The sequence below is a fragment of the Suillus fuscotomentosus genome (genome assembly GCF_016647785.1).
Source record: "Suillus fuscotomentosus strain FC203 chromosome Unknown F5891scaffold_18, whole genome shotgun sequence".
Taxonomy (NCBI): domain Eukaryota; kingdom Fungi; phylum Basidiomycota; class Agaricomycetes; order Boletales; family Suillaceae; genus Suillus; species Suillus fuscotomentosus.
The window spans coordinates 370,318-396,384 of record NW_024539530.1 but is presented as its reverse complement, the minus strand read 5'-3'; the positions used below and the strand labels follow the sequence as shown (position 1 = coordinate 396,384).

The window sequence follows — 26,067 nt, the reverse complement described above, 5'->3', positions numbered from 1 at the left end:
AACCCACCCACGGTGCCCTTCCTGTCCATATTCTGTCGATCATGTTCCGTATTGGCCTTCATGTGCTATAGGTTTTTATGCACAATAGCTCATTTTGTCTTGTGCTCCTAATGCTTCACCGCAACTGCCAGATATTCCGTATTTGTTTTTTTTTTCTTTCTTTTTGTCACAGTAAACGTTTGTCGTATATTATGAAATTCTGTACATACTCATTCTGACGTGCGCGGCGTTGAGCGGCTTTCCAAGGCCTCCATGTGAACTCAGTCTTTATCGACCTAGGTCACTCCGATATTGATGCGTGTCCATATGCTACTGACTGCGGGGAACACGCGGGGAAGAGTATTTTTAAATCGAGCCTCGAGCAGCCGAGGACTGGAGCTTATACTAGTTCCAAGTGGTGAAATATATCATATGGTATTACGCCACATATGAATTCATTGGCACAACTTAAACAGACAGACTGAAAATGAGCCAAAGTTATAGTTGTTGTACATACGTAGAAGGCTGCGCGGTGCCACGTTCTGCATAAGGTTATACGTAAGGGAATTAATACCCTTCGAACAAGACGACATCATCCGAATTAATACGCTCAGATAAATTAAACTCTAGGCGCCTCGTTGTCCGCGCCGAAAGATTTTTTCTCCAATGAACCGTCTTCGTACACCTCGTGTTGACCCTCTGCCTTGTTGGCAATCTGTTCCAGTACATCTTCGCCGTCAAAGAGGGCTGCGGTTTCTTCAAGAGTCCTGTTCTTGGTCTCGATGAGGAAGAACCACAGGAAGACGAATTCGACAGCGAGCCAGCAGACGTATACGAGCTAGGCATGACCGTTGAGAAAAAAATTCAAAGTAAGCGTCTACAAATACATACATAGTATTTCCACGATAAGGCGTCCAGTGCGACCGGGTTCACATATTGGTTGAAAATGAGCGCAAGAGAGACGACGAAGTTGAAGACGTTGAAGCCCTTTGCGCGAATGCTGTAAGGCAGAATTTCCACGGTGTAGGAGACAATGAGAGGCGTAAACGCCACGTCGTATGCCGCATAGAAGAGGAAGATGAAGGCGATGACAGCATGTCCGGCGGCGGGGCGACCATGCTCAGCGTACTCAGCGAAGCAGATAGCTTGTGCCATGTAGAAGAGTGTCATTAGAGCTGCTGAAAGCAAGAACAAGAAGCGACGACCGAGTCTGTTGACCATGAATGAAGCGAAAACAGCCCATCCTAAGTTCCATATTTGCAAGATACCATTGATGAGCAGCTGAGTGCTTGAGCCTGTGATACCGATCTGGTCGAAGACCTTTGTGAGGTAGTATGAAACAAGACCGTTTCCAGACCACTGAGAGAAGAAGGCAAGAGCGACGATAATGCGCATGCGCTTCCTATTGCCAGGAGTGGCGATAAGTATCTTCCAACCGACATTGCTGGCAACTAGAGGTGTTCGTGTAAGAGAGTGCAGTGCAACAAGTAAACTGAGACTAACCACTGCGATCATACTCAATGGCAGCCTTGATCTCTTCGAACTCGTACACAACCAAAGGATCCTGCCTGAGAAAAATGCTTCATGATGAAAGTGCGGTCAAAATAATGCGACTCACTCATTACCATCAGCATGATAATAGGCGAGGGTCTTGAGAGCCTCGGCCTCACGACCATTTCTAATCAACCAACGGGGTGACTCAGGTGCAAACAGCACAAGAAAGAATTGCAAGACGGATGGGATACCCTGAAGAAGAGAAGGCAGACGCCATGCCCATGTGCTGTTAATCTTGAACGTGCCATAAGTCGTCCAGGCAGCGCTAATATCAATAATCTCATCAGCGCCCAAGATCCGATGAACGGCTTGGCATGATCAAACTTACATGATAGAACCAGAGTACCAAAGGGAGTTGTAAAGAGATGTCAGGGGAGCGCGGTACGTGGGATACGAAACCTCAGTGACCAACATTGGTGCGGCATTAGCTATACATAGCGTGTTAGTTGATCAATTACTTATACACAAGGGGACTGTGTACCGACCGGCAAAAGTAAGACCAAAACCAATAAGGAATCGAGCACCAATGAACATGCCCACGGACTGAGAGGCAGTCTGTATGGCAGTAGCAATGCACATAATTGTTGCACCGAAGAACACCGTCCTACGACGTCCTATACCGTCTGATACGTAAGGGGCAAATGGGTAGCCCGCTAGGCCACCAATATTCTGCGTGGTCCATTATCAACAAAGATAATCAATGCAGGTACAGAGAAAACCCACCTGAATGGCGTTCAAGAGACCTAGTTTACCGCCAGATGGATAGCCAAAGGCGGACTCCCACTGAGGAAGGGACTGCAGTCCATTCATCATACTGCCGTCGTACCCATTCGTCGAGGAAGTGATGAGACTAAGAAAAGACGTTTAACAAAGGAGTGACAGAACGGACGAAGAAACGTACAGAAGCACAATCCAGGCGTTGAGAGCGATGATTCTATAATGCATTACATCGATCAGAACAAGAAGTATTTAGTAGCAGTGTTTGCTTACCGCCTGTTGTTGTACCATTTCCTCCTCTCATCGATGAGATGCGCAAATGAAGTGTCTTTTCCGCTGACAGCAGTAACCCCACCCATGATTGATCTCTAGAGTGAGATGGTGAAGAAGAGAAAGGTTACGGACATCATTCAGGGAAGCTAGGTTTTATGCACACACTTCAAACCAGCGGACCGGATAAAGTTCGGCAGTCGATAATTCTCCCGAGGTACCCCGCTGTACATGGTCCGCGAGTGTACTTCCAATGAACCATCATAGATCAAGACGGAAAAACATTGACGGTGAGCCTGACAAGTTACCCATGTATTTCGCGGAACATGCCACCATTGGTAACAGCCGGAAATGGAATAGGTTGATACTATTCCCAGCGCTAATGTAGACTCGAACCGCATGTTCATGTTACCCCGCAATACATCTTTCCCTGGAAGTAGGCCGCAGACAGCTTTTTTAGCACATTCTAACTTGAAAACCAGTGCCTTGATCAGGCGGCGTCTGTCGGAAAGGGAGCCTGTCAAGCGGAAGGATCTCCTAGTACTTCGTCAAGCGAGTCGCATCGTTCCACGTAGGCGGCACAAGTAAGACGAACAGACTCGGAGTTGCCAAATATCATGATGCATGATCCTGGATCCGGACAGGACCGACCGTGATTCTTCGTCTCCTTCAGTCAAAATTGCGTGTAAAAATGTTAGGCTACATATAAGAACTGGAATTTAAATTCGAGATAAACTTTATAATATAAATGCGTGGATAAATGGAGGTCAAGTCGCAACAAAATTAATTAAATCATTCCCAAACAATATGGACAAGACTCCAGAGTCAAATGATGGCCATATTGGCGGTATTGCTACGGTCCGCAGTACACTTGAGTACTTAAAAGGTTGAATCTCTGGCTTTCGCAGAGAGATCCTCAGTAAAACGAGTTGAAAGTCGATCCGATCACATGATGCTCTGAGGGCTATCCCGACCAGATTACGATCAAGGGTGAACAGCGATCGCGGACCAACCCTGTACATTTCGGCCAGAGCTATCTATTGAGGTGCGATCTAAAACCGTCTCAGCATATCACTAGCTGACACCTCACTACCCCCGGCTTGATCGCGTACAGGCCCCTCAATGATGGGAGCAGGCATATCGACCTTCTTTCTTCTCCCGAAAGGCACAAAATTGCTGGCTAAGCTAGCAAGTGCGCTGGTAGCGGATGGTGGGCTCGAAAAATTGCTAGACGCCAATGGAGAGGACCGAGGGACATGGTGTGACGTAGTCCGGCGTCTGTTGAGAAAGATGCTGGTCATCCCTTCAGACAACGAGCCCTGTGGAGACGGCGGTCCTTTGATAGTTGAATATTCGTGTGGAGGGGATATTGACGATAAATCATGTTCTGTCAGAGCGGTAGTAGCCACTGCTTTCACAGAAGTGGGGGAAGCAGAGACAGATGCAAGTGGTGGAAGCCGCACCGCAGAGAACCTAGAGGACGAGGAGCCACGAGATGCACGCGAACCTGGACGCAGTGGAGATGGTATGTATGGAGCATGAGTTAATGAGGCAGGCTGTTGCGCATTCAAATCAACTTGTATCGGCGGCGAAGGAGGTGGTGGTGGTGGCAAAGGGGTAGTAGGGGGAGAAACATCCCGCGACAATGGACTTATTTCCATTGAGTTCTCAGGAGGGGCTTGGGCAAGCAGACGAGACAATGAAGATGGACCAGCAACAGGTGTGGAGTTCGCTCTTGCCCTGACGGGGAAGGATGATGATGTGGGAGGTTGTGTAACACTGAAAACGCTCTCAAAGTCAGACTGGGGAGGCGCTGGTGGTGGGCTAGGAGAAGGCTCGGGAGGAATTGAGCTTGTCTTGCGGTCGGTTTCAGGATCCGATAATGCCGAAACCTTTCTGCCAGCAGGTCTCCGCTTATTCATCTGACCTGCTTGAGTCCAGTCTTCCACTTCCAACATATAGTACTTTACCCCGTCGCCTAAACCATATGGATTGCTGGAGGGATCCTGGTCGGGCGTTGAGGACAAATACGACAGTATGAACCATGCCGTACGCACCTTACTATCGACAATACGTTCGGTAATGGATGTTATCCTTGCCACTATCCATTCTCTCGTTTTCAGCTGCTCGCCGAGGTGACCAGTGGCCAAAAGGAAGTAATGTGGGAATGAAACTAGATATCAAGAACAACGTCGGGAGAAGTTTCATCATCATAGTAACATAGATACATACCATTAAACGCCGCCCAAGGTTTTGAAATAGAATTGCGGGTTGGTAGGAACAGTGCTAAATCCCCTTTGGCAAAATTCCGAAAAGAGATCTTGCCCTTTGCGCGCTCTCGATATTCCTTGCATTGCTTCTGCCACTTCCGAATGATAGAACCTGTTCTGCCCACCGCTTCCAAGAAATGATCGTGGTCGAAGGCACGTAGTGATTCCAGGGCACCCAGAAGATCTGATGGATCAATTGGAGGGGGCTCATCGGCTTGCGCACCAGCACTCTGTCCGTGGCGTTGAGTGGATGTGAACGTAGAATCGGCAAGGGACTGTGCATGCTTCGATGAACTGGGGTGACTGGTGAGATTATGCACGAGAGAAAGTGCTTTGCAATGAGAATTTCGGAAAGCAATTGCGACGTCAAGCATCTGAGCAACCAGACGACCACTGTTTTCCAATCGATGCTCGTAGTCAGACTGAGAAGACCGTCCAGCTGTCAAGTCATCTCGGAGGATTCTCTCTATGTGCCTTGCCTCCCGAAGCTCGTGCTCGACCCGCTGAAGCTCCTCTCGCAGACCCATGGCATCTGCGTTGGTTAGCTCGGTTTGTGAGCGTGCCTCCTTCAGTTGCCGTTCAGTGGCTTCAAGCTGTGCTCTGAGCTCCGAGAATTGGTGTTCAAGAACAGCCCTGTCGCCGTCAGCTTCGGCGATGTGATCCCGCATGATGCGATCGTGCTCGTTAGCCTGTACCCGAAGTAATCTATCTTTCTCCAGGTTGGTGTTCTTCAGGGCCCTGTTCAACTCTTCGCATTCAGAACGAGCGGTTTGGATCTGGGTCTCTAAATTTTCCCCTCTGGAACGTGCTGCCTCCAGGTTCCGCAAAGTCGTTCCTTGCTCCTCGACCAGCTGAGAAATTTTTGACGCATTCCTAGCCTCCAAAGCTTTCACTTCCTCCGCTTGCGAACGGACCTGCGATAGCTCCTGCCTCATTACTTCAACTGCACGTGTCTGTTCCGTTGCATCAACGAGTGCTAGAACACGATTCTGTCGCTCTTTTTCGAGGTCTTGGGCCAACTCCAAATTACGGCGCTCCAGTATGCGTCGGGCTGCAACCTCGCTTTCAATCTGCGCTTTGGCTTGGTGCAGCTCACGCTCCAGTATATCCGCACGTTCCCGCTCGGAGTGAAATGTGAGTTCAGTGGTTTGAAGATCGCTATGGAGTCGATGTATTTCAGCTTGAAAGGACGTCCGTTCTTGTTGTGTCATCTTTTCCTGGTTTGCCTGGATTCTTGCAGTTCGTGCAGTTGCTCAGCCAGTTCTTGAAATGCATGTTCGTCCGCTTCTGTTACTGTGACTTACGTGAGTACCCATATTAGAACAAAAATATAAAAATATTGACTTACGCCTTCTGCGTGACGAGGACAGTCGTGATGCCGAGAGTACTTGCACGAAGTTAGCTAGATGTGTCTGGCGATCGATTTTTACTCACAAGAACGCTCAGCGATACGGTCGAACCCAGCTTCCAGATTATCCATCTTGGTTATGAGCTTATTCACTGCACTTCTTGCTTCCTGTATTGAGCCCATCGCCACAGGGTCTGAACTTGACCGCGCCCACGACTCTAGATCACCCAGGACTTGGAGCAACACTGGTATTTCACTATGAGTTTGGCCAATTTGCTGGAGGACAAAACAATACCATCGATGTCATCTCGTTTCAGCGAATACGACGGCTCTTTGCTACCGGAAGGTGAAAAGTCGATGGTCGGTACAACATCATCCATTCCTTTTGTATCGAAGGGCAGTTGACCATGCACTTCCCCTCTATATACCTGTCGGCGCTTCCGCTCGCTTGCACTAGAAACTCGTCAGGAGTTGTAACATAGTATCACAACTGTCATGGACTTACGACAGCTTGGCCATCACTTCCAAAATGCTTTGTGCGCGCTGATAGAAAAAGTGAGCTGCATTTAAGAGATCAGACATGAGGTCACGCAATACTGCGTTGACTGACCAAATTCCTTGCGTCGCACGATCTCAACGACAGTGGCACCATATGCATACAGCATATTATGAAGCCTTTGTATGTGAGAAAAGCTGTTCTTAGCCCTGAATTTGCCTTGCAGGTTAGATAAGGTCGTTGGCAGCTGCACAATGTCGATATTCAAGGCACTGATTTGCCGAAGGATACCGATACATTGCTCGGTATATGCGTTCTACAAAACATCAGTAAGAGCACTTTCATCGACTTTGAAGACAAACCTTGGCTTCGGTAACAGCTTGTACTTCGTTTCGCAGTACACCATCAAGATGTTTCAGCTCTGAAACATGATTATCTTGTTGATGTATCTATGAATCGGACATACCACGAAGAAGGCTATTTGAATCCGTGGCAGGACTCTCAAGAGCTGCCGTAATGTCCGAGGCCTTTTCAAGAATCTCCTGCGCCCGACGGCCTGAGGCGTCCGCACTCTCTAGAATTCTATGAAGGAGTGAGATAGACAGAATATCATAGGATAAGGAACACCAACTGCGTATTCATTACTATTGCGCGTACAGAATCAGTTCCGTTCGTTAATCTGGCCGCTGACTTCTCAGCGTCTTGGAACTGAGCCCGAAGGTCCTCTAAACCCACAACATAAGAATGCCATCCCAACTCTTTTTCAATTACGTACCATGCGTCCTCGCACACGCGTCAGCGACCTGTTTCATCTTCACATTCGATACATAATCACCCAGCGTCCTCGGTCGCTCTCCGTTCTCAATCGCGGTTCTCACAGCAGGCGACAAAAATTCGATATGTATCTTCACGCGGCTTATAATTTCCAAATCCGCATCCAGACCAGCAAGGAGCGCAGCCTGACGTTCGAGGTCCTTACGGGCCGTCATAGCGATGCCATCGAAGACGTCAGCTATAGCGAGAACGTTCAGTTCGAGGCTGCCTGATGCAATTCGAGCTGCTTGATGTTGACGATGAAGGGTGGCTACGGTATGGACGACGTGTTCGAGGTGCGTGTGTGCTGTGCGAATGTAAGATGCGGCGAGTTGTGGAGGTCGATATGGAGGAGTTGTAGAAATTGAATCTACGATACTTTGCTGACGTCAAAATATCAAGTATGGCTCGAGCGACGCACCTTCAATCGGAGGTTGTAGAGGTGGGTTAACCCTTAGCTCGTGAAGCACGTCGTTTAAGTCAAAATCCAAATAATACTTGTTGAAAACATAGATAGTCTGTTCATGGGGTTGATGTTTTCCGTGTTTGCAGTGAGAATACGACTTGCCTGGTCAGGTGCACCCACTAGCTCACGAACATTGTCGGTACGCAAGCGCGTGCCATCGGAAAGGTAGGCCAAGATAGCGTCCTGATCAACGCCCGTCTCCTGATTCAAGAATGCCTCTAGGCTTCCTCGCCTGTAAAACAACCGTTAGTGCGGTGTAAAGCTGAGCTTGGGTATAGACTTACCTCTCAATGTCTCGTAAGTTAGCATTGACCTGTTGTTTGACGTAAGTGTTGCGGGTCTATGCCACCGAAGAGTCTGGTGCAACATACCTGATATGATTCGCCGTCTTCTGCACGGCATATCTGAATCATTATCCTGGTGTACTGACAATATTATGGTTCGACGTTATGATGCCAGCTGCCGACTCGGGAGCAGGCAAAGTGGCACGGCCACATGATGTAAACGCTCCCACTAAGGGAAAACTACCCCTAACCATATGATAGCAGAAAATTTGTCCATTGTGTCTATTGCTCAATAATACAAGATGTGAATATAATTTAGAAATACCCGTCTATATACCCTGTCCTGTCGTTGAATCTTCCTGATGTATATCGCTTTCATCTGCAGTTTCTATCGAGACAATCCAATATAAGTCACCCGTGGGCTGCCCGTCACTGCGTTCTCCGTCTTCTGGCTTTCTCCGTTTGCAACAAACAAACCTAACAGGATGTCTATCCCAGTACTTCATGAGATCGAATGTCATACCACCTGAAATCCTTAAGGCAAGGGTCGGTTTGAATTGCAGATACCCATAGCAAAAATCTGTCGTGATCAGATCCTGAAGGAGCTGTCAGTAGACAACGGTTAAAATGATGAACGACAATACCTCAGGTCCAAATACAATCTCTTGTCGATGTTGAGGACTGCTAAAGTATGACCTGCGTTCGCTTGTAGTCCGTAGATCCAGCGCACGACCAAATATCCTCCCTTTCTTATTCTTCTTCATATGTGCTTTTTCAAGAGGCAACCTAAGTGAATTATTTGACGAGACGCCCAATGAACCAGGCATTTTCGGCAAACTCGAGAGGTTAGATGAAGATGAGGCAATTGATAATGACGGGGATGGTGTCACAAACGTAGAATTGGACGAGTATGGGGTCAAATACGTAGAGCTAGAAGAATTCGATGACGCAATGGCAAATTGCAACTGTGAGGTATCCTCGCCTATTGATCGTGAGGGTGGAAACGAGGACTCTGACCGTCTGTTCTCTAGCAGGGGCGAAGCCCGGATGTCGTCTATTCTTTCGTGCACAAAATGCGGCATTGTTGCTATCAGTGGTGAAAGCGCCCACGGCTTCGTCTCCGACATCAAGTCATGTTCCAAGGTAGGGTCGACGTATCTAACAATTATTATTAGCTCCTATCGCCGTGTGCCGATTCTGAACGAACACGACAGCATACTCACTTCATGAATTTGAGTGCCACACCAGCACCCCAAGGCAGCTTTAAACGTTTGTCGAACGTATTTCCGAACATAACATCATCTGCTGAAGTCGGTTGTAGGAACCGGCCTAATATGATTACCACACAGCCATCAGATAAAACGAATGTCCGAAGTACAGCAATGCTTTGGACTCACCCTGAACCTGGATACTCCACGTGATCCCTTTCCTATCTTCTCGGTCAAAGTACTCCGCGTAATGCTCTTTGCCAGAGGGATTGGTGAAACCTTTGATGTTGATAGCGACCTTGCCTTCGAACAGTTCCGAAGATATGTCGTGCGCCTTTCCGCCATTCACTTTGTCTGTGATACAAACAAGCTTATCCATCGATGGCCCAACACGTACCCGCAGACGGGAGTGAAACATAGCTGTTTGGTCACAAGGAATGGACGGGAGGTAGAAAAGGGGGCAGTGCACATGTGACAATAGAGTGCTACACAGAATCTTAATCGTAGCAGTGGGTCTAGGAAAGTATTGAAGGAAGGACGTATAAGACCAGCTTGCCGTTGTCGTTGTTCGGAATGGAAGTAAGTATCGTGTGCCAAGGCGAGATTACAGCAATTGCAATGGCACTGGATTAAATTTTCACGTGGGTCTAACCAAAAAGGAAATTGATGGAAGTTGTCGCAGAGACGATTCCCTCCCTCAGTGCACAGGCTGCTATACCACGGTCCTCCGGGCATCCCAGGACCCTTGTGATGGTTGTCGAGTCATCCCCATATTAGTATGTTCAGGTAGGTCTAGAGTGTAAGTAGATGATACACAGTTGGTTGACACCACTTCATAGGGTCCGTCAAAGCGGGGCATACACTTTGCCACTCGCCTGTTGTTCTTGTTGAGCTACTGTCGACATCGATGGGCCGTCGAAATGCACACCAATTGCCGACAGCCAAGGTTGAGCTTTGAATCGTTGTTACTGTGAGTGTCGGCTGTGTTTGCCTGTACGATTTTAGTTGCCAAAAATATATCATGTGCATCAGCGACGTGAAACGATGGCCTCGCTTCTTTACGACATATCTTCAACACTCGCGTAACACCAGTATCCATATCACCATCACGGCCCACATATATCGAACAAGTCATTCATACTGACTCTGCATTGCTGATCCCAAAGATTGTTCACAATCAAGAAGTCGATGAGAGTTTTGACAAAAAAACGCTGGAGAGGAGGCTTGTGCACACACCAAATCTGAGATCTCGCAGCTCATCATGACTTGGGGCAGCAAATTGCGAAGTTTTATGGAATCCTGCGGTCTAATCACAATGTTACCCTGATTACTTCACTGAGTTCACCAGACCAACCAATTGTGCTGCCCAGTTGGTTTATATGAACAGAGATGGGTGATCTGCGAAGCGCGTGCCGCAATGAGTATAGAAGCTCGTCCAGACGCCTTGCAAACGTCAAATGGCAGCCTTTCATGTCCATAATCGCAAGCGCATTGAGGGGCTGGTGGGGACGCTTGCAAACGCTAATGGCAGCGGCTGCAGTGATCAGTAAGCAACCAACAACATGATCCGGGACGAGGAAGAACCACTAAAAACCACAATATTAATGACATGACAAAGACACAACATGATGATCGATGCCGAAACCAGTCCCTGGAACTAGTATGTACCCGACAATGATTGCCGTGCCAAAAAAGAAACAATCAATCAAAACCCTCAGGCTCGAACTTCAGCAAACTCACACCATTCGTGGTTTCTACTGTGCCTGTACAGGCCTGTAAATACAAGGGGCCAGCGACTGAAGCCAGGGACATAACAACTAGAATTTAGATCCAAGCGGAACGAACATCCGATGCCGAACAAAGCTGTGACACCAAGCATATACAACCGATCACCGCAAAAATGAAATGGTTCATCATCTCAAATTTAATGGTACACACGAAGAGGTATTGGATACACAGCGGTTGACCGTAGGATACTAATTGACGCTGTGAACGTAGTAAGAATGAATAAAGTCCAGAGTGATAGCCCGCACGCCCATGTGAGTAGATCCGCAAAGAAAACGAAAACTAAATAGCCCAAAAATCGATGAAACACGATCAGCCGATAAATTGTCCCAGGTAACAAATCGACCCTATGACGACATTGAAGTCGATAGTACACCCACAGCCAACAGCACAGCCCAGGTCCCTCCCACGCTGGTCAAGTCAATGTTCGGCGGCGCTGACGAGGACGCCACGGTCGAAGTTTGGGCATAAGGCGATCCACACGCATCGTTCAGTTTGGTTGCCGCGTCACCGTACGTAGCCTGCAATCCTGTCAGGCTCGTGGCGTTTGCACTGCTCAAAGCAGCTGAATACATTGACATGAGGCTCTTGGTGCAAGAGTTACATGCCCCGCTGGTGATTTTGGGCAGTGCCTGTCCGAGGGGTAGCTGGTAGAAATAATAGCTGGAGGCATCAGAGCTCGCCACAGCTTCGACATAACAATATGCATTTGCCACAGGATCCACGGAACACGCTGCCTGCCGCATCAAGTCAAATGCTTGAAGACCTGCGTGAAGTATTTCGTTGTCAGGAAACCCACTCGGCATCGCTATGATTCATATCATACCTATCAATGTGCTGACTGCCATAGCGTTTTGGTTACTCAAATCGGTAGCACATGAAGAACGTAGTGACGATGTAAACCACGCCATGTTTAGGTCACATTGACTTGAGGAGAGGTCAGTGTTGCACGTTCCCCAAATATCTATGTTCGTTGCATTTATATTATTTTGATTCTGTTTGTGGGACAGTACAGTGATGTTGAACAATATGCAGGATGCAATCTAGGAAATAACACACCTGTATAAATGCTTGAGAGCGAGTGAGCAAGAGTGAGAAAGGGCGGCAAGATCGTAAAGCATTCGTCTGTGTCATGTTGAGGAAGAAATTGTAGCAGGATGTGGTGGAGAAATTTGGCGACAAAGTTGTGTCATAGGGCTGGGGAAATGGAGTTGGCAAAGTTGGATTTATTGGAACGGTGGGTGCAGGGGTGGCTAAAGGTGTACTCCTCTTGATGACAGGTAACGCGTTTGTGCCAGGTATTATCGCGAGCCATAGGGAGCTCTCGGTAGGTTTGTGCCTCTCATGCAGTGACCAATCGGTCAAGCTTTTGGTCCACGTTTTCCACTCGTGAATTGAATTTGGCGAAAAGGTATCAAATGCTGTTGGATGAATAAAAAATCGTGTGGACACGCCAATTGCGATGAGAGTTATTGGTACCAATATGATCGTCCAGCGAAGAGCAAGGGTGCATTTTTGTTTGGATTGGGATGGATGTGTGGGGAACGCAGATAGGTTAGCGTGTGTGGGGGTATCATTAGTCATTTCCAGCTCGGACAATTCAGAACTTTTGGATGGGAAAGGTGACGGGGGAGGCGTAAACATGTCCGATATCTAACTGCTGAGATATAAGTGTAACGAGCGTCGGTTTCAAAAGAATGTGAGTGTTGACTCTCGACAAGATCACCGTCAGATAGGACCTGTGCGATGTCGCTGAGAAAACGCTGTTAGCATACACAAATATATGTTTCCTGCTAGCTGGCACTTACTTAAGTAGGTGAATGTGTGGTTGGTAAGAAGAAGGGACACCGAGAGTTTAAATCATAAAGTCAGGCGCGCGTTGGCGCTCACGCTTAATCCCGACGGGGCAGGCAGCGGAAATTCAAAGCGCATGACAAGGAATCGTGATAAATGCCACGTCTGATTGAACTGTTCACATGAGTGTCGCCTCGTTCCTCGTCGTCTGATTTGCAGTGATTTTCAACCCATTTAGGGTCGCCGCGTCGTTTCCCATGTCCTTCTGTTCCTTCATTTTGAGACTTTCATCCTTATCTCTGGTATATCTTCTGCTCTTTTCGTAACGGTCTGGATTTGGTCTGGACCGCCTTCGCACCATCGAGAACCTGGCCGAATTATCCTCAAAGCATGTACACAACACACTATCCTGTATAGAATACAGGTGGAAAGCACCACATTCCTTCTATTAAGGACTGACTACGGAGACTCGAGTACAGGTGGATCCGCACCGCGAGTGGGCGGTTGTCACATTTTTATGTGTCCACCTTCTCTTTTCATAATAACTCTTATGGTGGAGCTTTGGTAGGTAAGGATTCTTCGAGACTATTAAATTGGTCCAGCTCCACGGTGACGGTGTCAGCGAATCCAATCAATTTCATAGCGCCACGTTGCTGGCGCATATGACTTCTAATTTCAATCTGCTATGCTTCGGACAATGACCGTGATACAGAACGCCACGACCTCAAAAAATATTCGTATTTCACACTCTTCAATGACCATCGTTATGCAACCCGCTCTTTTCCCCTTAGTGACATTCCCAGGTTGTCGGTACGTCCATGATCCATGTTATGTGCTCCATCATCTGATTTTGAACATCGTCACGTACTGGCAATCAAAAAACAGAACCACCGCCTGAACAACATTTGTTAAGCATTTCCATTCGAACCTAGATTGCAGGCCATACCATCCACAACAATATCAGCCCCATTGATGTACCTCCCCGCACGACTACAGAGGAGCACCACAACACCTGTCAGCTCGCTCGGGTCCCCCATGCGTCCCATCGGGTTTCTCGAGTACCACAGTTTCCTAGCTTCTTCAAGTCCTTCACCTTCATTCAATATTGTATCCATATACCCTGGGCTGATGCTGTTGATACGGATGCCATACCGAGCCCACTCGGCTGCAAGAGAACTCTTTAGCTGCAGGAGTGCGCCCTTGGAAACATTGTATGAGACTTGTGGCTGGGGAAAATTGACACTGTGGCCAGAGATGGATGCTATAAAGATGATGCTACCGCCTGTCCCTTGTTGAACCATCTGTCTTTGGACTGTCAGGAGGTGGGTTTCGAGTTCAAATGGGATTGATTTACTCTGCCACTGCTTGGGCACACAACCAGCTTCCTGTCGTATTGATGTCAAGCGTACGTTTCCACGCTTCAAGAGCAACATCAAGGGCGTGGTTACAAGCGACCACACCTGCGAAGCACAGGAGAATATCCAAGCTTCCGAGCTCGTCAGCAGTCTCGGCGACGGCTGCTTGAACGACCTGCTGATCGCGGACATCTACTTTCTTCGTAATGATCGTTGCCGATGGGAAATCAGAACGCAACCTATCAACAATATCCTGGGCTTGCGCCAGATCGACGTCAAATAGTGACACACCCGACGCGCCATGCTCCAGCAGGGCACGTGCTGCTTCGATCCCAAGGCTGCCGCAGCCTCCAGTGACTGAGGAATTGCTTGATGTGAAGATTGGTACACTTGACTCGATTATACCCACCGATCGCATTGCCTCTGACAGAAAACCTTGCCGCCGCCCTTTGTGCGACCGTGAGGTCGCTTGACAAGGGGGTATATGGTCTGGTTAATGGATTGGACTTATCAGAAAGAATCATCTGTGGGAGGACACGACTGGTAAGGTCATCTCTGGACGTTGGCGTGGGACCCATGACTATGGCACACGGCGATTTGGAGGAGGAGAAACCACGGCTTTGGGGTCTCGCGGCTTCTGATCTTGATGCGACTTTGCCAATTCACACGATTACGGAAGAAACGGCTGTCTTCGATTGATCTTCTTACATATTAGGGGAGACTACGATTACGGCGTGATGCTTTGCCATGGTGAATGCGACACATACAGTATGTAATTCATAACTACTTGCGTTTGCCCCAAGGCGCTACAACATGAATATCGTCATATCACGTTATAAGTTCGACACCAGCAATTATGGATACAATATATGTGGCTGGTCTAATGCCTCGAATCTGCCAGCAGAAAATGACATACACTCATTGACAGCGCAATGTAACTGATGCCCCAGCACAGCAGACTGATCTGCAGTTAGACAGTTAAATCCTCGGAAAAAACGTTTAGCTTCGAAGAATTCATGCACAAATGTCAGAGTCCTGCTCTCGAGGAATACACTATATTTCCTGTGCAGAAAGTCGGTCATAATCTGTGCTGTGCGGATAGTCAGTCAGATGGCAATCAAATGACGTTCCGTAAGGTAATGATGTATCTGGTAAGCTCTCCTGAGTCCTGACGGTTCGAAACTGCAATTATGTCAAATATGGAAGTGTTTCAAGATGGGATACAACGAACTGATGGTGATGTTAGATGCCGTTTACTGGCCTGCGTCAAACGTGCTCCTTCCCAAATTTCTTTACAACTGATCCGTCTCATAGTTTAGCAAATTTTGTCTTACCTTCCGGCCTTGAATATTCTGGCAGCGAATCCCAGGGATAATTCAAAGCAACTCGATGTTCCCGTCGAGCCTTTCCATCAAGTTTCGTGGCTGGCTCTCGAGTTGGCAAGGATGAGCGCCTTGTGGATGGGAGGTGTATGTCCGTTTCCATCCTCGTGCAGTCCAAGATCAACATAGAGCTGAAGCATGTCAGGCGGCGCCCTACCTACAATCATGGTCAATACTCCGACGCGAGTATCATGATCATGATCTAAACACTGCGACGGCCATTATTGGCGCCTTACCAACAACCGCAGATTGTGTGTGATCGCGCAAGTCCTAGGCATGTCGACGAGGATCAATGAGGAAAACAAGGCCAAAAATTCATGAATTATCATGAGATCCAACAGGTCTCTGAAACGCAAGTACACGCCAAGCAACCTCTGAAGGAGTGTCCTGCTGCAACAAGGGTGCAGGAAGAAAAGCTATTCTTTTGTCGTGATTCATCAATGGAGACATGGAATAGGTGGAGTTGGATGGGTAACGCGAATGTTTCTTCCGGCATGTAGTTGATGTGAAAGCTTGTAATGTCTCTCGAAATATTGTCAGTCCAATCAATTAATTCCAGTCAAGCAGGAATGAGAGGCATCCTCTCACACCTACCACTGAGATTTTGTCTGTTTAGCAGAGCAGAGTCCCCGTGTCACACTGACCCATATGACCATATCTCATCTATGACGCTACAGGCAGCTGATAGATATCATATGGCGGGGTCCTATATCTAATACATAATGGATAGTCAGATTACCATGTATACCGCACGATACTCACTTCCTTCGGAGTTCAGCCCGTCGCGTGCACAAGAAATAAGGTGATCCCTTTCGCTTTGACATTAACCTCCTTGCTCCTTTTCGTTGACACTATTCCATAAGATCATTTCGCTTGCGATTACGAAATGGCCATCCTCCCCTTGCCGGACCTGCTGTTTCATTGATTCAAGTCCCAGCTTCCTGATATCTCCCTTGGCCTTCTTTGGGGACTGGAACTTCACCTGGGGTGGCTCTGAGATTGGTTGCAGGTATGACATGGGTGCTGATGGGCTTGCCAAGTTTCGCCAAGTACGTTATCGGTCCGGTACTTGAAGGGTAGAGGCGGGTCCCGGCTCGGATGCATCCTGCACGAGGCTTAAATAGCACCCACCTAGTAAGTACTGCGAACCGCCGTTTCACGGTCGTCTATATGTTGTGAGAGTGTAAAGAAACGAGGTAGGCACCATCGTGGTTGGATGTCAACTCGAACGCATGCGAGATGCTGCCTGGCACATTATTTATGCCACACTTTTATTAGGTTCAAAGCATATCCAATTCATTGCGAAAACGATGCTTATTCGACGTGGCCCACAGCCACTGAGATTTTTTTTTCCTACCGAGTCTGGAAATGAGTCGGTTGCTTGTCAACACGTGCAGGTTCATCTGACGTACCTCCACACGAGGGCGTGACAAACCAAGGGAGTTCAAGTTGATTGCAATCATAGAATAGTCAGCGTGGCCACCGCAAAATAATTGTTACACCTTCTGTGGCTGCCAACAAAGTCTTGAGCGGATATTCTGAGACCCAGGGATGAGAAATCGTGTCACTAAGAGGCCCTTCCTACGTTACGAGGGCCGACGTGTCACGCGAGTTTAACGTTGTTCAGGACCCTGGCTCGGGCAGGTGCAAGAGGTAAAGCGGGTCCAATAGCGGGTCGTGAGAAAACGGGAAACCTTGAATTCAATGGCTTTGTAGGATTGAAACCAACTGTTTTGCACTTGACCAACTAGTACTCTCAACCCAAACGTCCTTCAAGCCTTTAAGCCTTCAACAACCTCATCGTCAGCCTGTCGATTCATTTTTGGCGTGATCAAGAAACAAAGGAGTTACCGATCCACAAATACTACACCTCAGTACAAGACGCGTGGCTGATAAAACTAGCCCTGCCCTTTTACATCGTCCAATAGCGACTACCAATACTCTCCGTGACCGTTAACAACAACTCGTGGACATGTCTCAATCGGCAAGACCATCTACATCTACATCCACCGCGTATGCTCTTCTTTCCTGTTTTTAACTTATCTTTTTCTAACGCAATTTTGATTTCGTAGCTCATCCGCAACTCCTACGGACGCTTCGTGGAGGGCAGGTCTTCGTCCACCACCAAAAGACTTGCGCCCACAGACAGAAGATGTCACAAACACCAAAGGAACCGAATTTGAGGACATGTTCCTCCGTCGTGAACTCCTTATGGGCATTTTTGAAGCAGGTTTCGAAAGGCCATCGCCTATACAAGAAGAAGCCATCCCTGTCGCCCTCACCAAACGTGACATCCTTGCTCGTGCTAAAAACGGGACAGGCAAGACCGCTGCTTTCGTTATACCCTCATTACAGCAAATTGATGTCGGCAAGAACAAGATTCAAGCCCTACTCCTCGTCCCTACTCGCGAACTCGCCCTCCAGACATCCCAGGTCTGTAAAATATTGGGAAAACATATGGGTATCCAGGTCATGGTGACCACAGGCGGCACAACTCTCAAAGATGATATTATGCGCTTATCAGAGACGGTTCATGTTCTCGTTGGAACACCGGGACGTATCCTAGATTTAGCAGGCAAAAACGTTGCTGATCTCAGCGAGTGTCCTGTGTTCGTCATGGACGAGGCAGACAAACTTTTGTCGCCCGAGTTCACCCCTGTCATGGAACAATTACTCTCTTTCCTTCCTACGGATCGTCAGGTCATGCTTTTCAGTGCAACCTTCCCTATGATGGTGAAGGATTTCAAGGTAGGCTCGTCCAGAGTATTGCCTTTGCTACTAGTGTTTGACATGTTTCTTTTGTGTAGGACAAACGCATGAGAACCCCTTATGAGATCAATCTTATGGAGGAGCTCACTTTACGTGGTGTTACGCAGTATTACGCTTATGTCGAGGAGCGACAGAAGGTTCACTGTTTGAACACCCTTTTCTCTAAAGTAAGTTCCCGCACACCAACCCCCTTTTCTTACTGATCATCCATCTCCAGTTGCAAATCAACCAATCCATTATATTCTGTAACTCTACCAATCGCGTCGAGCTACTCGCAAAGAAAGTAACAGACCTCGGCTATTCATGTTTCTATTCGCACGCAAAGATGCTTCAGTCACATCGTAATCGCGTGTTCCATGACTTCCGCAATGGAGTCTGCCGCAACCTCGTCTGCTCAGACTTATTGACCCGAGGAATTGATATCCAGGCAGTCAACGTCGTAATCAACTTTGACTTTCCCAAGAACTCGGAGACGTACCTCCACCGCATTGGTCGTTCCGGTCGGTTCGGGCACTTGGGTCTTGCTATTAATCTGGTCACTTATGAGGACCGTTTCAATCTATATCGTATTGAGCAGGAGCTTGGCACCGAGATTCAGCCAATTCCCCAGTCTATCGATAAGGGCCTTTATGTCGCACCCAGCGCTGCTGAGGAGCCTGCCCCGCAGAAGTCCCAACCCCAGCCCCAGCCTCCGCCCCAATCATCTCAACAGCAGCGACAGCAGGCACCTTCTCAGCAAACTTCAAGCAACGGCCGCCAGAACGGCGCAGCGCCTGCACCGTCACAAGGGCAGCCAGCTCAGCGGGGTGGTTATACCAACCAGGCAGCGTACCGCAACGGTACTCCTACACGATGAGCTCGTTCTTTTATGTTCCGTGTAGGAGGGAGGGGGAGGAGACCATCACCGCTCGGACACCATTCTCATTTTTTACCGTCAGCCGTCATCTCGACATCTCGTATTTCCAGGGTCGTGTCTCCCTTTGTTCCACATCGCCTGTCCATCCATCTCACTGCTCTAGCACCCGTCACATCTTGCGCTCCGTTGTTTTTTCTCACGTCTGTTTTTACGCGTCCGATTATATATATCATATTAGGTTATACTACGCTCCTAGTCTGGTCCCTACGTACGTACTCCGATCGGGAGTCGAGTTTTTTGCTGCTGGTGAACGGTGTGGGTGGTGGTTTTGGGATGGTGTGTGAGGTGTGTGGTGTGGGGGGTTGGGGTTGGGTATGTTTATGTAGTTTTGACTTTGTCTGGCGCCATGTTCTGTGCCAGACATTGTTGATACTACCGGTACTGTGACGATACAACTCATTCCCCAAGTTTGACGAGTTGACGCGTTCTTTCGAATTCCCGATGCAGACCTGTAGAAAGAGATTACCACAGTGGGTGCTCGTGTTCTAGCAACATTGGACCAAGATGCTATTAGTAATAAAGGGTCGACTCGTCACTAGTCACAGTGTAGAGTCCCAATATTGCCGAATGACTGTTTGAAGTTCTTCTATCGGTTTTGCCCAGGACAACGTTATCGACAGATTGCTTGCGCGTGTACAAAAGATAAGTCCTTGGATCTCGATTGGGAGCTACCGACCAGCATCCGAGTACTGTTCAAGATAGGCCGCCAAGGCTAAGTACTTAGCTACGGTTGATCACTGCAAGTACGTCCCGCGGGCCGGATGGGCACGACTTGCCTCGCAAACTTTACATGTGGACGTCTTGTTTCGGGGGATGAGAGGTAAGTATGTACCTCTATCTCACTTCAACCAGAGTGCTCAAGGTGGATTGCATTCCCTAGGAAAATTTGGATGTCTCAACTTTCGAGTCTTCCCCTTGGCATGAGTCACAAAATGACCCATCCCCACTTTAAGGCCCAAGAGCCGCAGACCCATAGCCAATAGTAGGTTCGCTTATTCCACCCTAGCAATTACCGCTGCAATATTTTTGGGATCCCGGCTAATGCTATGTTTCATCTTCTTGACCAGCATCATGAAGCACTTCAAAATCCATCACAATTTTTTTTTCTCTGGGAGGTGCCGTGAAGCGGCATTCTCCACCTTCACGTCACCGTCGTGCGCGTGACAAAGTGATACCCATTGGTTTACCTCATTTGCCACTGCGAGACGCTATGATATGAGAATCTACGACCTTGTTCTCAAGCTTCTATTAGCGTCCGCTGTAGAAGGCATACGTTTTACCCTGTACAGAAGATTCATTCAGTCAGTTTGACACTTCAGGGAAGATAACAGGATTGTGTTAAATACGTGTACTTTGCACTTTTGTGCCCAGAGTCTACGGCCTATCGCAACTGATGGACTTTGCAAGACAATTGGTCAGAGCGCTCGAGGTTCCCCATACTCGAGAAGAGCGTGCTCCCTCCGACCTGCAATTTGTTTCGGTGAGTTTCAAGTGCTGATTACTAGGTTTCACAGTTTAGGCTTACTGCACGGTCCCTCAGAGCGACGATCTACTGCCAGTTCCAATAGAGGAAAGAACATGGACTGCTTTCAGTTATGTCGCTTTGTGAGTGTTGTAATTTGTTGGATTGACTGCACAACTAACACGCTTGTCGGCCAGCTGGACGAGCACGTCAGTGAGTAGTGAATCATCACAATGACACAGAACGTTTATGAAGCTCTACTCGCAGATCAATGTTGGAACGTTAGTTGCAAATTTTCAGCTTGTAGTATAAACTCATACAGGTCACTCGATAGTTGGATGATAACCTCTAGCATGATCGTCATGGGCATGTCGTGGTGGCAAGCCTGGCTGACTATCTGGATTGGCTATGGTGTGATGACGCCGTTTGTCGTCCTGTTGGGCCGACCGGGTGCTGTATTTCATGTTACCTTCCCTGTCGTCAACCGTGCCAGCTTCGGAATATTTGGAAGTTTGTGGTGTGTATTCAATAGAGCGGCGATGGCATGGTAGGTACGATGTCTTTTGCGCCGTGCTGTACTCACTTCATTGCAGTATCTGGTACGGAGTGCAATCGAGTATCGGCGGTTCATGCGTCTTAGTGATGCTCCGTGCAATCTGGCCAAGTGTTAATAATATCCGTGAGTTTATTGACGAGTTGCCAGTCCTTCGTGATCTGATATATCTTATGCGATGAAGCAAATTCCATGCCCTTGTCCTCTGGCACTAATACCAGGGATTTTATGTGCTTTCTCATTTTTTGGATTATATCTTTGCCCTTCATATGGCCTCCAGTGCACACAATGTACGTTTATGTAGAGAAGTTCATTCGAACGGATTACTGATGAGCTCGCAACAGTCGTCATTTCTTCACGTTCAAGACGATCATCGCGCCCATTGCCTGTCTCATCTTCATGATTTGGTGCATCGTCAAGGCAAAAGGTGTTGGACCGATCGTCAAACAGCCGGCAACCATCCATGGCTCAGAACTGGCATGGGCCATGATTAGCAGTGTCGGTATATGCCTCAGTAACCTCATAACATTGACGACGTATGCCTGCTGTGCTTTCATGTATTATCTCAATAATCTTACCATATTTGCAGGAACGCGCCGGATTTTGGGTCACGGGCGAAGACTCCATCTGCACCGGTCATTTCCCAGCTCTTGTCCATCCCCCTCTCTTATGGTTTAGTCTGTCTCTTTGGTGTGATCGTCAGCTCATCGTCACAAACAATCTACGGGGAAGTAATTTGGTCACCCGTGGATTTGCTAGGAATGTTCTTGGACGATGACCCATCCCCTGCCACTCGATTTGGTGTGAGTATGTACAATGCAAGGTTGTTTTGCACTGACGAGAAGGTCATTAGGTCTGGTTCATCGCCTTCTCTCTCATTATAGCCCAGGTAGGCATTATATCGACTTTCTTGAAGATATAATACTGATTGATCTCAGATAGGGTACGTCATGGACGCACGAGTCGCTGTCATAGCTCATACTTTGTATTCTGCCCATTTCCAGAACGAACATCTGCGCTAACTCGGTCAGTGCGGGTTGTGATCTGACGGCGCTATTTCCACGTTTCATCGTAAATCCTTTACTTCATGCATTGATTTCAGGAAGTACTTATTTTCATCACAGAATATCAGACGCGGCGGGTATATATCAGCAATTGTCGGACTTGTCATGTGTCCCTGGAATCTGGTATCAAGCAGCAGTCGTTTTTCCTCCTATATGTCTGCGTACTCGGTCTTCCTGAGCGCGATCGCGGGAGTTATGGTGAGTGCACCTTGATCTGCATTGTATTTTATTTTAGACTTAATATGCCTCTAGGCCACTGAATACTGGTTTGTGCGCAAGGGCCATTATAACGTCGCCGACCTCTACGTCACCCGCAAAGGCAGTTGGTATTGGTACAATTATGGTTTCAACCCCAGGTCTGTGGAAGACTAGAAATGTTGGCTCTTCATCGCTCACTTGAGTTTAAAGAGCGTACGCAGCATACGTGGCAGGCATCGCCATCAATGTAGTGGGGTTCGCTGGTGATAGTACGTCCCTCTAGTTTGTATTTTGCTTGCGGCACTCATACTTCCACAGCTGGAAGATCTGTACCAGCTGCTGCGACTCACATATTCGACTTGTCGTTCTTCACAGGATTTGGCATCTCAAGTATCGTGTACTATCTATTGAGCAGGATGTTTCTGGTTCCTGGAGCTGCTGACATATTTGAGGAAATAGATGTATCTGGGTATGAGGAAAAGATGGCGAGCTGCGATGAGGATACAAAGTCAAAGGACGATTCCACAGAGAAGGAGTCATCTACCATATTGATTTAACGGACTTCGGACAGTCAATAAACATCCAAGCATGGTAGTCCAAAAATGATTACATAATAAAACTCTGGTAGTATACCACTTTCAAGTTGCTACCACAGGTGTTCATTGCTTGTCAAATATTTTTTCCAATCAGTACTATGTACACCCAGCACTTCCGAGTTCCATCACTTGCCTTGGATGTTTATCGACTGATGCAGCCAATTCTGGTTTATGTATATCTCCTATCAAGACAAAATATCCACATGCATGGCCCTACTGAGAATATTAAATGTTGAGATTCATGACAGGTGCTGCCATCATTCCTCGTCACCCTTCCCTTCCTCGATTGACCTTTCTATGCACAAGACAACATTCACAGAATTAGGGCTGCACACTGTACCGTCGACGGTAGACAGCCGTACACAGTGTCATTTAGGTACTTGTCATGTAGTACAAGAGTTCTATCAAAGATACTGAGATTACCATCCTCATTTAGCGTCCGCATGTCTCCCGCTCGTTTCAACTCTCTACAAGGAGGACAAGAAAGATGACTGCCTGTTTCTGGTCGACCAATGTGGCACAAATATGGTGGACCATTGATCAACTGATGTAGCAGTTGTGGACACTCAGGCTAGCGATGCATTCCTATAACGCACGCACGTGACTCTGACTGATAAATTTGTCGAGTTTAACTTTATTTACACCAGGGTAATTGGACGAGCAAGCTCCTTAGCAGCTCATTTTTTCGGGTCATCCCGAACTTCGCTTATGTCAAGGGCCTGTCCCTTCGTTGAGTGCCCCGTGCATCGTTTGACGTGACTAATACGTCTTTGCAATCCTCATTGCCACCTCCTTTAGCGGAGTTATTTTGGCCTATGTCTAGCGGGACTTGGTGAATTGGGGTCCTTACCTCTTCTCACTTGAATTGCTCGTCTCGCTAGGTACGCCAATTATATTTCAGTTAGTTCTGTTCTCACTTGGATTACTCGTCTTGCTAGCTATAGCTATCTTTCGTGCATATTGTTTTAATCATCGAATAAATTCTCATGTCAGGAAATATGGATGGAACTTCACCAACAGTTTTGTCCATCCCCTCTTCAGGGGACATTCAAACTTTCAACCAAAACGCTGTTGACTCATGTTGGAAATACGTCGAGGACTTTCAAAAGGGGATCCTATCAAAGGGTGATGCCCTGCTTGAAATCCAGAGGGTTTTACATGCAGCCATTGCGGAATCGGAAGTATTATCCCAACTTGACTTTAAATCTGGCTTCAACCACTACCTCGAACTCCTTGACCGAGGCAGAGAGACTGAAGAATCACACGACATTCAAAGGAGCACAACTTTCGAAGGACAAAGTCACAAAGATGAATCCCAACCAGAAGTTCCCAATGATACGGGAGTTAAAGAGAGGGAGCTCAGAGCAAAGCTATGAAAGAGAGTCCAATCTGAAGAAGAGGAAGGTAGTGAATCAGGAGATGATCACGAATACGTCTTCCGTGGAAAAAGACAATGTCTTACTTTGGAATGGTTGCAGTTCTATCCCTGGCTTCAACCAGAGAAATATCGGCACATTTCATTCAAGTGTGCAGAAGAGCTTACCCTCGACTGTTATGAGGAGTGGTCGGAGGATTCCAAATATTATTGAGGACAAGTTACCGCAACTCCCGGGTGTCCCGTATTCCCTTTGTCTCAATGGACTCTCCTCCTCGAAGGGAGAGCGCCAGATCTTGAAAAAGTCTTATCGGGACACTATTCCACTTCCATTGATCCAAAACAATCTCAACCCCTCGGAAAGGGTTTCGAAATCACCTTGTCGCAACCTACCACAACTCACAAAGTTAAAACTTACGGAGACTGGAGTATTGCCACGGATCTCTGGGTTGAGGCGCTCTCTTTCATCATGCCCTGGAAAGAGTCAGAGTTACGAGGATACAAAAGATACATGTCCGGTTTTTTTGTTGATGTCCACTACAATCTCCACTCCCGAATCCTCAACTTTGATAAAGCATGTCGCCTCAAAATTGAAGGTCAAAAGTACTTACAGTTCAATGCCATCACCGAGTTCCGTCGACTTGAAGTCTCTCACCTCTCGTCGCTCGGAATGGTCGCATTCTCTGACCTTCAACAATTATCCTCCTCCTCCTTCTCAGGTGAGAAATCATTTGGAAAGGGAGGAGGAACAGGGAGGAAGTCGTCACGCTCAGAATCGTCCGGACGTGGAGAACCTTGTCACAACTGGAACCGCAGGGCTTGTGATAAAGCCACCAACGAGTGTCCCCGGTTCCACGTCTGCAGCAAGTGTCGAGGAGGTCACAAACGGGGAGAATGTCCCCTGGCAAAGAATTCTAAATGAATCGATAGCTCATGGTCAACATTTTCGGAGGCAGATGATTTGGGGAGAAGAATCTGGAATACTTAGTGGAACAGCGTTATGGACCGAAACGGCTGATCCGTTACCACATCCTCCTCCTTCAGAGTTCGAGAATGTTCCCACTCTTACGACCATCGCTAATAATCCTGATCTTTTTCGAATCTCCACGCCTATCAATATAGATCGGTTCGAAACTATCCTCACACAAGCCAATCATCCCAATCCTCCTTTCGTTTGCTCTATTTGTCAAGGGTTACGAGAAGGGTTTTGGCCCTGGGCCGACACCCAATATGGGACCTATCCCATCACTTGGGACATACCTTCCCCTACACCCTCTTCTAGCCTTGAATGTGACTTTCTTTGTAGCCAGATTCTCAAGGAAGAGTCCGTGGGTCGGTATTCTCGCAATTTTGGGCCAAATCTTTTGGCGGGAATGTATAGTATGCTAATTCACGCTGTACCCAAAGAGGGAG

General features: G+C 47.7%; 9 protein-coding genes across 9 annotated transcripts; 3 read left to right on the top strand and 6 right to left on the bottom strand.

Moving 5' to 3' along the window:
* Positions 1–515: 515 nt before the first annotated feature.
* On the bottom strand, positions 516–3,090 carry F5891DRAFT_177467 (hexose transporter). Its single transcript, XM_041370804.1, has 9 exons — positions 2,524–3,090; positions 2,435–2,467; positions 2,257–2,383; positions 2,019–2,202; positions 1,862–1,961; positions 1,598–1,798; positions 1,483–1,547; positions 871–1,430; positions 516–817 (listed from the first exon to the last, which is right to left on the bottom strand). Exons 1-9 carry the CDS (start codon positions 2,607–2,609, stop codon positions 599–601), a joined length of 1,575 nt encoding a protein of 524 aa, XP_041227762.1. The 5' UTR covers positions 2,610–3,090; the 3' UTR covers positions 516–598.
* Positions 3,091–3,572: 482 nt separating this feature from the next.
* Positions 3,573–8,326, bottom strand: F5891DRAFT_1186761 (putative peripheral membrane protein; the record flags this gene model as incomplete). Its single annotated transcript, XM_041366735.1, has 16 exons — positions 3,573–4,526; positions 4,578–4,693; positions 4,753–5,948; positions 6,139–6,177; positions 6,221–6,383; positions 6,434–6,591; positions 6,644–6,698; positions 6,749–6,950; positions 6,997–7,055; positions 7,101–7,216; positions 7,266–7,359; positions 7,410–7,817; positions 7,869–7,965; positions 8,046–8,145; positions 8,198–8,226; positions 8,285–8,326. The coding sequence occupies 16 exons, from the start codon at positions 8,324–8,326 to the stop codon at positions 3,573–3,575; spliced, it is 3,828 nt and encodes a 1,275-aa protein (XP_041227761.1).
* A 129-nt stretch (positions 8,327–8,455) lies between these two features.
* Positions 8,456–10,050, bottom strand: F5891DRAFT_1025205 (uncharacterized protein). The gene is made up of 4 exons (XM_041361358.1): positions 9,595–10,050; positions 9,421–9,526; positions 8,842–9,355; positions 8,456–8,793 (listed from the first exon to the last, which is right to left on the bottom strand). Exons 1-4 carry the CDS (start codon positions 9,821–9,823, stop codon positions 8,527–8,529), a joined length of 1,116 nt encoding a protein of 371 aa, XP_041227760.1. The 5' UTR covers positions 9,824–10,050; the 3' UTR covers positions 8,456–8,526.
* Positions 10,051–11,410: 1,360 nt separating this feature from the next.
* Positions 11,411–13,038, bottom strand: F5891DRAFT_177364 (uncharacterized protein). Its single transcript, XM_041370803.1, has 4 exons — positions 12,999–13,038; positions 12,250–12,942; positions 12,017–12,185; positions 11,411–11,956 (listed from the first exon to the last, which is right to left on the bottom strand). Exons 2-4 carry the CDS (start codon positions 12,832–12,834, stop codon positions 11,538–11,540), a joined length of 1,173 nt encoding a protein of 390 aa, XP_041227759.1. The 5' UTR covers positions 12,835–12,942; positions 12,999–13,038; the 3' UTR covers positions 11,411–11,537.
* Positions 13,039–13,858: 820 nt separating this feature from the next.
* F5891DRAFT_1127789 (uncharacterized protein) lies at positions 13,859–14,917 on the bottom strand (the record flags this gene model as incomplete). The annotated part of the gene is made up of 4 exons (XM_041364217.1): positions 13,859–13,878; positions 13,931–14,289; positions 14,339–14,696; positions 14,749–14,917. 4 exons carry the CDS (start codon positions 14,915–14,917, stop codon positions 13,859–13,861), a joined length of 906 nt encoding a protein of 301 aa, XP_041227758.1.
* A 1,025-nt stretch (positions 14,918–15,942) lies between these two features.
* Positions 15,943–16,274, bottom strand: F5891DRAFT_949327 (uncharacterized protein; the record flags this gene model as incomplete). Its single annotated transcript, XM_041374867.1, is given in 2 exon segments — positions 15,943–16,064; positions 16,082–16,274. Coding segments are annotated over 2 exon segments (315 nt in total), but the record flags the coding sequence as incomplete, so codon positions are not given.
* Positions 16,275–17,448: 1,174 nt separating this feature from the next.
* F5891DRAFT_177184 (eukaryotic translation initiation factor 4A-like protein) lies at positions 17,449–19,468 on the top strand. The gene is made up of 4 exons (XM_041370802.1): positions 17,449–17,734; positions 17,794–18,469; positions 18,529–18,657; positions 18,708–19,468. Exons 1-4 carry the CDS (start codon positions 17,694–17,696, stop codon positions 19,344–19,346), a joined length of 1,485 nt encoding a protein of 494 aa, XP_041227756.1. The 5' UTR covers positions 17,449–17,693; the 3' UTR covers positions 19,347–19,468.
* Positions 19,469–20,799: 1,331 nt separating this feature from the next.
* Positions 20,800–23,240, top strand: F5891DRAFT_1186756 (permease for cytosine/purines, uracil, thiamine, allantoin-domain-containing protein; the record flags this gene model as incomplete). The annotated part of the gene is made up of 16 exons (XM_041366734.1): positions 20,800–20,886; positions 20,947–21,011; positions 21,066–21,081; positions 21,136–21,149; positions 21,203–21,415; positions 21,462–21,547; positions 21,606–21,711; positions 21,766–21,957; positions 22,011–22,224; positions 22,275–22,310; positions 22,360–22,406; positions 22,453–22,492; positions 22,546–22,683; positions 22,738–22,841; positions 22,894–22,952; positions 23,002–23,240. The coding sequence occupies 16 exons, from the start codon at positions 20,800–20,802 to the stop codon at positions 23,238–23,240; spliced, it is 1,656 nt and encodes a 551-aa protein (XP_041227755.1).
* Positions 23,241–24,883: 1,643 nt separating this feature from the next.
* F5891DRAFT_949577 (uncharacterized protein) lies at positions 24,884–25,576 on the top strand (the record flags this gene model as incomplete). The annotated part of the gene is made up of 1 exon (XM_041374886.1): positions 24,884–25,576. A coding segment is annotated over one exon (693 nt), but the record flags the coding sequence as incomplete, so codon positions are not given.
* Positions 25,577–26,067: the final 491 nt, after the last annotated feature.

Excerpts from the sequence above, each read along its gene's own strand:
- F5891DRAFT_1025205 (XM_041361358.1), bottom strand. The coding sequence starts at position 9,823 with ATGTTTCACTCCCGTCTGCGGGTACGTGTTGGGCCATCGATGGATAAG. Across the intron at positions 9,527-9,594 it reads GTGGAGTATCCAGGTTCAGG|GCCGGTTCCTACAACCGACT; the intron begins GTGAGTCCAAAG and ends TAATCATATTAG. Across the intron at positions 8,794-8,841 it reads AGATTGTATTTGGACCTGAG|GATCTGATCACGACAGATTT; the intron begins GTATTGTCGTTC and ends CAGCTCCTTCAG.
- F5891DRAFT_177364 (XM_041370803.1), bottom strand. The coding sequence starts at position 12,834 with ATGTTTACGCCTCCCCCGTCACCTTTCCCATCCAAAAGTTCTGAATTG. Across the intron at positions 12,186-12,249 it reads GCTCTCAAGCATTTATACAG|AATCAAAATAATATAAATGC; the intron begins GTGTGTTATTTC and ends TCCCACAAACAG. Across the intron at positions 11,957-12,016 it reads GGCAGTCAGCACATTGATAG|GTCTTCAAGCATTTGACTTG; the intron begins GTATGATATGAA and ends TACTTCACGCAG.
- F5891DRAFT_177467 (XM_041370804.1), bottom strand. The coding sequence starts at position 2,609 with ATGGGTGGGGTTACTGCTGTCAGCGGAAAAGACACTTCATTTGCGCAT. Across the intron at positions 1,962-2,018 it reads TTTTGGTCTTACTTTTGCCG|CTAATGCCGCACCAATGTTG; the intron begins GTCGGTACACAG and ends CGCTATGTATAG. Across the intron at positions 1,431-1,482 it reads CATTGAGTATGATCGCAGTG|TTGCCAGCAATGTCGGTTGG; the intron begins GTTAGTCTCAGT and ends GAACACCTCTAG.
- F5891DRAFT_177184 (XM_041370802.1), top strand. The coding sequence starts at position 17,694 with ATGTCTCAATCGGCAAGACCATCTACATCTACATCCACCGC. Across the intron at positions 18,470-18,528 it reads TGATGGTGAAGGATTTCAAG|GACAAACGCATGAGAACCCC; the intron begins GTAGGCTCGTCC and ends TCTTTTGTGTAG. Across the intron at positions 18,658-18,707 it reads TGAACACCCTTTTCTCTAAA|TTGCAAATCAACCAATCCAT; the intron begins GTAAGTTCCCGC and ends ATCCATCTCCAG.